We start from the raw sequence: 11,263 nt of genomic DNA on the forward strand, positions 1-11,263 counted from the left end.
TAAGGGAGGATTTAGTTTCAAATTGGATCATAATAGTACCTTCATAATCAGAATCTACAACTCCTGGAATGACATAGATCCCTGCCTTGCCTGCAGTGGATCGGGGTAGAATCAGCCCGACAGTTTGTTCGGGCAGAGGGCCTGTGAGCTGAGAGGGCATCAGAATGACCTGCCCTGGGAATGCTACAAATTTTGTGTCTTGATTAATAAGATTTATGCCAGAACTGCCAATGACATCTGTAGGAATTGATTGCGCTTGGATCTTAGGGACTGCGACAATTGGACTGGGGCTTGTCGCTGGCCCGGAATCTAGTTTCCCTGATTAGTACTTCTGCATTGATTTGCCCAGTGGAACCCTTTCTTACATTTTGGGCACACAGTTTTTGGTCGTGACCTAGAGACCCCTGCAGAATCAGTTCCCTTATACGCCCCGCCACCTGGGGCACGACACTGTTGTTTAAAATGGCCGGGTTTTTTACAGTTAAAACATGTGCCTTTCGGAGTGTGAAATTGACCTTTCTGCAGGGCAACAGCGAGGGCATCCATTTGAAAAGCGTGGGTGCCCACATCTGCACAAGCTTTAAGCATGTCTGCTAGGTTGTAATCAGGTCTGGCAACTATGGACTGCAAAACTTTACGACAGTCAGCATTTGCGTTTTCAAAAGCTAGCTTTAATAGGAGTTCTACGCTCGCTTCTGAATTATCTACCTGTCGCCGAATGGCTTCCTGCAAGCGATCAATAAATTGTGTATAGAGCTCTGTTGCTGTTTGTCGAGTCATTATAAATGACTTTGTGACCTTTCCAGACTCGGGGACCCTTTTAAAGGCTTTATTTACACAGTGGACAATTGCTGAATAGGCGACTGCTGGTATGCCAAGTGCCTGTTGTTCTATGGTGGCAAATTGACCTGATCCAAATAACTGTTCTGGTAAGTAGGCACCACCTGAAGCGGTTCCTGCTATCAGTGCTTCTCTTTGATATTCAGATTCCCATACCACATACTGAGCTGGGGTGAGGAGCATACGGGACAAGTCTTTCCAATCTTGGGGAACTAATTTATAGCCGTTAGACATTGCTTCAAGTAGCCCTCGGGTATAAGATGAATGAAACCCTGTCTCCTTGATACTTGTGCGGAGTTCTCTGAGAACACTATAAGGAAGGGCAGACCAATTCATTTCTCTCCCGCCCATATCATTGATCCTTTCTGTGATGGGAAAGGCTTGAAGTCCTTCTAAAAGTTCTTCTCCTGTAAGGTTACCTTTTTTTTGTTCCTCTTGAAAACCCATACGGACCGCACCACAAGGGTCAAATTGTGCCTCATTTGTGTTTGAGGGCTGTTTTTCTGAATAAATTTGGGAAGTCTGACTGGTCTGTGTCACGGGTTCTGGCATGGGAAGCTGAGGATACAGGGAAGTTGTTGCTTCTGAAGTAGTTTGCAAGTATGGTGGGGGAAGAGTATACGGATCAGGGGTACTGATAGGTAGCCTGTCTATTTTTTCATCTTCTGTTTTTAAGGACTCATGAGCTGAAGATGGTGTTTTGAGATTTTTTTTGGTCCCTATGTGTTCCAGAGCCTCTGTACATTTTTGCCACAGTAACAACTGCCTTATGGGAGCTCTCGGAGACATATGAAGACTATTCCCTATGTTAATCCAGTCCTGAATATCCAGAGTTCCAGCCTCCGGATACCAAGGACAACGGGAAACTATTTCTCCTAGCAATTGTCCTACGTCTTTCAATTTAACTTGTACTACTTCTCCCTTGGTGACAAAATAATAATTCCTTATTAGTTTTGTCAGTTCTTCCGCATGACTTTGATGCTGAACTGAACTTTTCCCTCCCATACTCACGAATGTTTGAAAACAGACCCACTGAGAAAAACGTAAAAATACTTACACCTGTGGGAATAGGTCTGCTGATTTACGGTGCGCACCTAGGCTTTCTGTCCAGCCGGATGAGCAGGGAGTTGTCACGTCTCGGGTCCCTCCTTGGAACAAGACTTAGATCACGTCGGGGTCACCACATGTCGCAATGAAAACACCTCAGACCGGTCTTCAGGGTGAAGCGTGCTCCCAGCATTTTGGGCAGCCCCCTTTTATTGTAAAATCATTACATAGCATTGCATCGGATACATACGTCACATATTTACTGCTACAATATTTCCACATAAATGTTTATGCTGACCTTTTACTACGTGGGTGCAGAGAGGTGCAAACGGTCAATCTTCAGGCAGGGAGGGGGGAGGTCATTAGCTGGTCATGAGGCAATGGTACTGAGCTATCTAGGTGTGAAAACCCACAGAAATGCAAGTAGGTCATAAACTAAGCTGGTGCTGCAAAGCTTCTGCTGCAAAGCTTTTGCCCTAGATATATTCCTTGCAGACTTCCTGTTAGCTATAGACAGGAAGTATGTTCGCTTGCTGAAACTTGCGGAAACTTGCTGCGGTCGGAGCAAAACAGTTTCTTTATGCTACGAGTAGGTTTTAGACATGGGACAGATGTTGACCTTCTGAGGTGGCGTGCCATCAGTCAGGGAAGCCAAACACCCAACCCCCACAGCTATCCGCTCCTCGGAGGGCCTTACTGCCTTGGACTACTCCTGACCCACTTCTCGGGACTCTATCCTGGAACTTCCTCTTGTGAGTACCTTCTTCAAGTCTTCTACATTACCAGCCTTACTGAAGTTCCCTATGGTGTACCCCGAGCCTCAGGCCACTACCGTTCCTCTTCAGTGATTATTGTTCCAGCATATCTTGAGCTGCAGGGTATTGCCGCCTCTGCTACAAGATCCACTTCTGGGTTCCTGCACCTCAGACTATATCAACATCTACATATTCAGTACAGTGATCCTCGGCATACCCCGCGCTGCAGGCCTCTACCGGATCTACACTTCTGAAGTAATCTCCTGGTGTACCCCGCACTGTAAGCCACTACCGGATCTTCTCATCAGTGGTATCACCCTGGGTATACCCTATCGCTCAAGGACTGTGTTTATTTGCATTTTCTGCTCCGCGGGTTATGCCTTGTCTTTCTTCTTAATAAATTCTCTATCACAGCTGTGTCCTACGTCGCTGAGACCACGCCCACCGACAGTGAGGCTCACAGGGCTCCTCCCTGTGAGCGGAGACATCTCTCATCTTGGCCCAGGGTTCACATTCTTACAAAACCATAACACCATATTATCTCTGCAAAAATTATACCATCCTGTGATATTATTTTTACCTTTTAATACCCTCCTATAAGCTTGAATACAGCATTTTTCATTGAATCTCGGAATATGTATAAGATAATGTATAGTGTCTTGCTTGCAAATATGCATCCATAGATTTGAATAAATACCATATTTTCTTTTTAGATTCTCAGACAAATCCACCAAGAGATCATCATTCATAAGATCTACTAGAAAAGCAAGGCCAGACAATGCCCACTGGCGAAAAATCTTTTCTCTAGCAGCTTACAATGCTGGATTATGACTAAAGGTAATCAAAAAAAGAAAATTTTGTGGGTAATGACCATTTACTCTTCAAATATGCCCAAGCCTTACAAACTGGGACAATCAATGGATTCGCTTTTACATGTTTTAGTAAGGAGGAGGAGGAATAGCCTAGTGGTTAGAGCAGTGGGCTACAAACCAGAAGACCAGGGTTTGAGTCCTGCTGTCACTCCTTGTGACCTGGGGCAAGTCACTTTACTCTCCATTGCCTCAGATTGTAAACCCTCTGGGGATAGAAAAATACCTATAGTACCTGAATGTAAACCAATGTGATATCTCAGATTGAATGTTGGTGTATATAAAAAAAAAAAAAAATTATCTACTATGTTGATGGGATATTAAGGCAATATGAATTAGGGATGTGAATCATGCAATCAATCATCTTAACAATTGATTTTGGCTGGGGGGGGAAATCTGATCATCTTAATTTTTTTGGTTAAAAAATCGTTTTATCGGGGGAAGGGGGAGGGCGGGAAAACCAGCACACCAAAACAACCCTAAAACCCACCCCGACCCTTTAAAATAAATCCTCCACCTTCCCGAACCCCCCCAAAATGTTTTAAATTACCTGGGGTCCAGTGGGGGAGGGGTCCCGGCACGATCTCCCGCTCTCTGGCCACGGCTGCGTTAATAGAAATGGCGCCAGTGGCCCTTTGCCCTTATCATATGACAGGGCAAAGGTAGCGCCGGCGCCATTTTGCCCTCACTATGTCGACATAGTGAGGGAAAGGTAGCGCCAGCGCCATTTTGCCCTCACTATGTCGACATAGTGAAGGAAAGGTAGCGCCGGCGCCATTTTGCCCTCACTATGTCGACATAGTGAGGGCAAAGGTAGCGCCGGCACCATTTTGAATATTGGCAAATCGGCCCGAGTGCAGAAAGTCACTCCCGGACCCCCACTGGACTTTTGGCAAGTCTTGTGGGGGTCAGGAGGCCCCCCCAAGCTGGCCAAAAGTCCCTGGGGGTCCAGCGGGGGTCCGGGAGCGATCTCCTGCACTCGTGACGTTGGGTCACAGGAACCAAAATGGCGCCGGCGCTACCTTTGCCCTGTCATATGATAAGGGCAAAGGGCCACCGGCGCCATTTCTCTTAACGCAGCCGTGGCCCGAGAGTGGGAGATCGCGCCGGGACCCCCCCCCCCCCACTGGACCCCAGGTAATTTAAAACATTTGGGGGGGGTTCGGGAGGGTGGGGGATTTCTTTTAAAGGGTCGGGGTGGGTTTTAGGGTTGTTTTGGTGTGCCGGTTTTCCCGCCCTCCCCCCTCCCCCAATTTACGATTTTTGATGATAAATCGGGGGAATTGTTATTGTATCGTGGCTCTAACAATTTTTGATGATTTAAAATATATCTGACGATTGTTTTAAATCATCAAAAAACGATTCACATCCCTAATATGAATTCAGGTTCTCAACTATGAGTTATATATCTTCCAATAACCAATCTCCCATAAATCTTAATTGACACACAGCATTATACAAGTAAATATCAGGTAGAGTCACACCAACCAAGTCCTTCTTCTGAAATAATTTCTGTAACTGTATTCTCAGTTTCTTTTTACTCCATATAAAAGATGTCAGATTTTTGTGTAAAAGAATATCCTTTCTACATAACCAACACAGCAACATCTGTAAAACATGCAGCAGCTTTGAAATAACACCATTTTATATAATGCAAACCTACCTATCAATGTTAAATATGTGTTGCCAATTTTTCCAATGCAGGGCTAATAATATATTCCTTTCATAAGATAAACCCCCAAATATTTAATCTCTTTGGTTGCCTGTGAAAATGGAACATTCTCATCTATATCCACAATTTCCTGTGAGGTTACAGCCATAATTTCAGATTTTTGATAGTCGAAAGCCATATCAGCAAATGCTTCTCCAAATTGTTGAAAAATTCTAAAAATCACTGGTATAGAATTTTTAGTTTCTTTAACTAGCAACAAAATGTCATCAGCAAACAAGTTTAATTTATACTCTAATTCACCAACTCTAATCCCTTGAAACATATTACATTGTCTTAATTTAATGGCCAAAGGTTCAAGTGATAAAACAAACAGACGAGGGGACAGAGGGCAACCCTGTCTGCTTCCACTTTGTAAAATGAAATGAGTTGTGGGCTCCCCATTAACCAATATACTTGCTATAGGATGATCATAAAGTCATTGTATATATTGCAGAAAAGGCCCCTGTAATCCAAAGTTTTGCAATATCCAAATAAATAGTCCCAACTAACTTTATCAAATGCCTTTTCAGATCTATACTCACGATATACACTTGCTCTGCAGAACAGTGTACTGTATGCATAGCTGCCAACAGTTTGCGAAAATTTGCAGTGGACTGTCGTCCCATCACAAAGTTTAGGGAGATAAACTTTCAATCTTTCTGCTAATAAATAGCTAATAATTTACTATCTTGATTTATCAATAAAATGGGGCGATATGAAGCAGATTCTGATGGATCTTTATCAGGTTTTAACAAAATTGTTATTAAGGCCAAATTCAATGTATCATTCAGATTCCCTTTCTGTAAGATTGTTGAGAAGTGATCCAACAATGCAGAAGATATTTCCTGTTTTAAGCATGTATAAAATTCACTCTCATACCCATCAGGACCAGGCGTCTTATAAGTAGAAAAGGATGCATTTACTTTTTTAATTTCTCTAGTAGTAAGTGTTGCTTTTAACCTTTCAGATTCCATAGTTCCTGGCATAGTTAATTCTGAGAAAACCTTTCAGATTCCATAGTTCCTGGCATAGTTAATTCTGAGAAAAAAGTTGTCCTATCCATTTGGGAACTAGAAAAGGAAGAATATAAATTTTCATTAAAGTTTTAAAAATATTTTTCACTTGTTTTTTTTCTTTAGGACTCTTATCATTAACATCTTTCATATCCAAAATATATATGCGCTGTTTAGTCTTTTGTACTAACCTTGCCAATAGACATCCAGCTCTATTGCCATATTTATATAGTTTGGCTTAATAAAAGAGATTATTGTATCTTTTCTTGCAATAAAATGTTCATATTTACTCGACCCTTCTCCAGCATTTTCTGTGTCTCTGGTGTTCTCTGTTTAACATGTGCAGCTTTAGCCTCTATCAGTGCCTAGGTAACTACTTGCCATTTTGCTTTATACAAAGTTTTCTTCCTAGCAGTATAAGATATTATATCACCTCTGAGTACAACCTTAATGGTTTCCCGAAAAACTCTGGCATCAATTGTGGCATTCCAATTATGAGCCTTATAAAGCTGCCACCTAGCCTTCGAATGCTCCCTAAATTCAGGATCTTTAAACCACACTGGACTTAATTTCCATGAAAATGGCTGTTTCATGCTATCCCCCATTTGTATGGTAATATCAATTGAGGAATGATCAGATAGCAGATTAGCTCCAATCTCGGAAGTCTGTATGCCCGCATATAATATCTTGGATATCAAGAAATAATCTATTTTGGAGTAAGATTTTATACATTAGAAAAAAAATGTATAGTACAAATCATCTAGGGTTTGATTTTTTTTAAATACACTAAAATTTTCTTCCGCTTCACAGGAGAATGTATCCCATTAACATTCCAAGAGTGAAAGAAAAATAGCTTGTGAAGTCATGTTAAAAGTATCAAGGGGATTTATAGAGAATAAAAGTATTAGATATGGCTCTCTCACCCCCCAGCCTGAGTGAGCCTCACCAAACATAGCAGCCTGATAAAAATCTTGTTGTGTTTGGCCAGCTAAGGCTTTTCACCATGGGTGGCCCTCCTTAGTTCGAGCCGGAAACAGAGGGGGTTCCCGTGATGCCTACTGCAGCAAAAACGTGGCAGGCTGTTGCACAGGCCAAGCCATGCAGTGAATGCTGCTCTGCTGAGCAAGTGTCCCCTAGGCGCACACGCAGGTGCCTCGATAGGATTTAAAGGGCCTGCGGCGGGAAAGCCACCGTAGCACCCCCGGATGACGTCTCCTGGACCGCCCTATTTAAGGACAGCCCGGACCAGCCTTGAGTGCATCAGCAATGGGTTGACTCCTGTAAGTAGTAAGTTGTTAGTGTTCTTGCTCTTGAGTTCCTGGTTCCGGTCCTGTTTTTGTGCTGCCATTCCTGCCCCGTCGCCTCTTCAGCTCCTTTCTTCTGGATTGACTCTTTGGTTTGGACCTCGGTTGGCCTTGACTCTGTCTTTTTCTTGGCTTGTCCCCCAGCTGATCTCGGACCTCGTCTTGACCTTGCTTGTTCTGCCATCTACCCCAACCACGGTTTGTCTTCAGTTCTGCTGTTTTCCTGCCTGCCCCGACCTCGTCCCATATGGACTTGTCCTTCTTGCCCGATCCCTTCTTTGGATACCTTGCAATCCAGAGGCCTGTGCCTAAGTCCATCCTGCCACTGCACCCAAAGGATCAACCTGCGGGGAACTTGGGCTGGTAGTGGTGAAGTCCCTGTTAAGCCTCTGCATCAGCCAATTTCCGCCCGACGACAGCAGCAACCTCGCTTCGGTTCAGGAGTCCACCGATGTAACAGATCTTCCATAACATTATACCATATGCTAGAAGCATATTAACTAAGAAAATAAGAAACAACATGCATACCTGCCTCTCATTAATACCATTCCAACTAAACAAATCACATGTACAACCTATACACTTATCACTTGCAACACCTGCTTCATGCATCTTCCCCATATTGATTTCCAAAGCTCCATATTGAATACCCATCCTTGATGTAGTAAAAGAGGACAGGATATTGCCTCCCCATCCCACTCTTCTCAAATAAATCAAAATCCACCATCTATTCAACAGTATCCATATCAATTTACAAACCTCATATGTTAAAGGAAAAAAAAAAGACAAGAGAATCATTAATAAGAATCAAACCCAAAATAAAGTTATTTTTTCTTTTCTTTTTTACATCTCTCCCTTCCTCCTCACAAATATTTTGAATAGTTTACATCAAGATGTCTCCCAATATTAAAAAAAAAAAAAGAAAGAGAAATGAGACTCCTTCTCCAGATCTGTCTTCAAACTTGCAAGTGATGATTATAAGAATAAATCTTCAGAAGGGCCAACCATTCCTTCCAGGTTGCAGTTCAAACAAAAAGAAAAACCAAATTTACCAAGTGTAAAGAATCATTGGAGGAACTTGAAAGCAAGGATTATTCCTCTACATAAATCGCATTACACGATTCTCCAGCTTCTTTTCTCCTACAGTCTTCAAGTCAAAAAATTATAAACTAGTCAACCTTTGTCAAATAAAGTCAACAACTTTAGGAAAATGGATAGTCCCATTCATCTTCTGTGCGCAATTGAACACAAAATGCCATATTAGCAATTTCATGCTGCATCTCACAGCACAACAGACTTAGAGAAACAAAAAAGATGGGGAATATAAATCAGGCAACTCCCAGGACCGTATCCATATAATATTTTACTTCTTTTGCTGTTGTAAATAACTTACTTTCTCCATTGTGAAAAATACACAATCGAGCTGGGTATTGCAAGTGTAACCTGAGCACCTTTTGAGGGTTACTATTAAGCCCTAGAAATAGACTTGCAGTGCAGTTAGAGAAAGGAATTAGGGGGAGGACCCATTCTGTGACACCCGTCCCAGCGGCGGGGCTGAAATGATATCCCCTGTAGGAAGCTTTTTAGCAGAGCTCCACAAAGGACTCTGTGGCTAAGTTGAAAGTTAGAGACAAAGGTTGGATTTTTTTCCTAAGTTACATTTTGGCCTAACTAGAGCCTTGGAAATGCTTTCAGACACTCCTGGATGGGTTTGGACTACACTGCTATGCTCTCCAACCGAGGTACAGAGTGTTTTGTCTAGGAACTGAGTTGGATTCTGGACATTTGAGTAAAGGAGACCTGCTGAAGGCCTGGGTCTTTCCGAGGCTCAGGGAGTGGGGAATCCTGAGTCAAAGTGTCCCAAATTTAAGGAAGACTTGCCCCTGAAGTAGGGGTGACCTATTGTAGAGGACCTCCAAAGTTATCTATTTTGGGGAACAAAGAAGTATTTTTTTTAAGATCTAGGAGGAAGTGATTTTTCTGCCCCTCTTCCTACCCATTGGTGGACCTAAGGTTCCATCCAGGATCCCTTCCACCAGGGGATCCACCTCCAGAGAAGATACAACTAACTGAGTAACTATCAGTTTAATAGGAGAGGACGCTGACTCTGAGTCTTCAGTAAACCCTAGGGATAGAGACATTAACTCTCTGTACCGGGATAAGATGTTTTCTAATTGGGAGGGGATCCTGCCCATGAAAGGGGCCCTAACCTGAGGTGTCTACTGCTCCACCTAACCCAGGACAGCAGCTGGATTCCTTGGCCCAGATATAAGACTCTTGCACAGATAGAGGATACAAAATTTGTAACAGAGAAAGAGAAAAAAAAAAACTGTGGAGCTGGAAACATTTTTATTTGTGCCATTGAACCGCACTGTTTGCAGTAAAGTTATTTTTGGACACTAAATCTGTTGTGCCTGTGTCTCATTTGGCATCTAGCACACAGCACAAAGTGAAAAAATTCACCTAACACAGGGAATTCAGCGCAGGAAGTTTGCAACCCCACACTGGAACCTGAGAGAGCTCCTTTCTACCCCTAGTCAAAAGGACCTGCACCTTGGGAACAGAAGAGTCATATCAGCTAGCCAGGGTTCCCACTTTGTAGAGCAGATAAATAACTTTATGACCCCACCCGTGCTTGACTTGCACACTGGGGTAGAATTACCTAAGGTAAAATGAATACCTTTTTGGTACAGTGCAATAGGGTGTTATATCTTTCCTCTTTGCCACTACTTGTGAAAAAATCTTTCCAAGATTTTTGGTACAAATAGTGCCTTCCGCTGGGGTGAATACGCTAGTTATTTATTTATTTAAAATCTTTTCTATACCGTCGCTAAGTTAAATACCATCGCAACGGTTTACATGTAGGCACATATTTAATGTAGGTAAACGTGTACTATAGTACATTCTAACAGGTGCCGTCAAAGGTTCGGTTACAATATATCATTAGACATAGTCATTTAGCGAAGTAGTTCATGACCAATTGTACCAAGGTACTTACACGGGTAGTTTTATCACACATAGTATTATAGTTATGCTTATTGTGGTGTAAAGTTCATAGATTAATCTACTGTACAGTCCTAAGTACTGTGTGTCGTTGCGACTGCAATTTGGTGCGACTGCAGTGGATGGCGTCAGTTGGCAATAGAAAAGCTGAAGAAAGAAGATGCAGAAGAGGAGCTCTGAGTCTGAGGCCAACCCTGGGCCAAGGCCCCAGCATCAGGACACAGTCTCTGGACTGGGCCATGGTGTCCTGCCTGGGCCCAAGCACTGGCCAAGGCCAAAGCATCAACCTTGAGTAGTCCTCGGCTGAGGTCACAGCAGCCTACGGAAGGCAGAGGCTTTGGTCTGGGCCTAGGCTGAGGCCCAAGCATTGGAACCTGGCCTCAGGGCCAGGCCCCAGGGTTGGGCCTGGATCCGGGTCCAGGACCAGACCTTGGGACCTAGCCTTTGTCGGATATTTTATTTATTTTTTTATTTATTTAGATTTATATTCTGCTTTTTGCACTGTTTTCAGCACTTCAAAGTGGATTACATTCAGCTACTGTAGGTATTTCCCTATCCCCAAAGGGCTTACAATCTAAGTTTGTACCTGAGGCAATGGAGGGTAAAGTGACTTGCCCAAGGTCACAAGGAGCAACAGTTGCATCCAATGGATCAGGTAAGTTCATTTTAATTTTTTTTGTCATGGTCAAGGCCCCAGGGTCAGCTCCGGGCCTAGGCCGAG

The 11,263-nt window shown here is 43.1% G+C and overlaps 1 protein-coding gene across 1 annotated transcript; it reads right to left on the minus strand.

Annotated features, from left to right (window-relative positions):
- Positions 1–309: 309 nt before the first annotated feature.
- On the minus strand, positions 310–1,845 carry LOC115083392 (endogenous retrovirus group K member 113 Gag polyprotein-like). Its single transcript, XM_029587198.1, has one exon. It carries the CDS (start codon positions 1,843–1,845, stop codon positions 310–312), a length of 1,536 nt encoding a protein of 511 aa, XP_029443058.1.
- Positions 1,846–11,263: the final 9,418 nt, after the last annotated feature.

This window comes from Rhinatrema bivittatum, chromosome 2 (assembly GCF_901001135.1).
Source record: "Rhinatrema bivittatum chromosome 2, aRhiBiv1.1, whole genome shotgun sequence".
In the NCBI taxonomy this organism is placed as follows: domain Eukaryota; kingdom Metazoa; phylum Chordata; class Amphibia; order Gymnophiona; family Rhinatrematidae; genus Rhinatrema; species Rhinatrema bivittatum.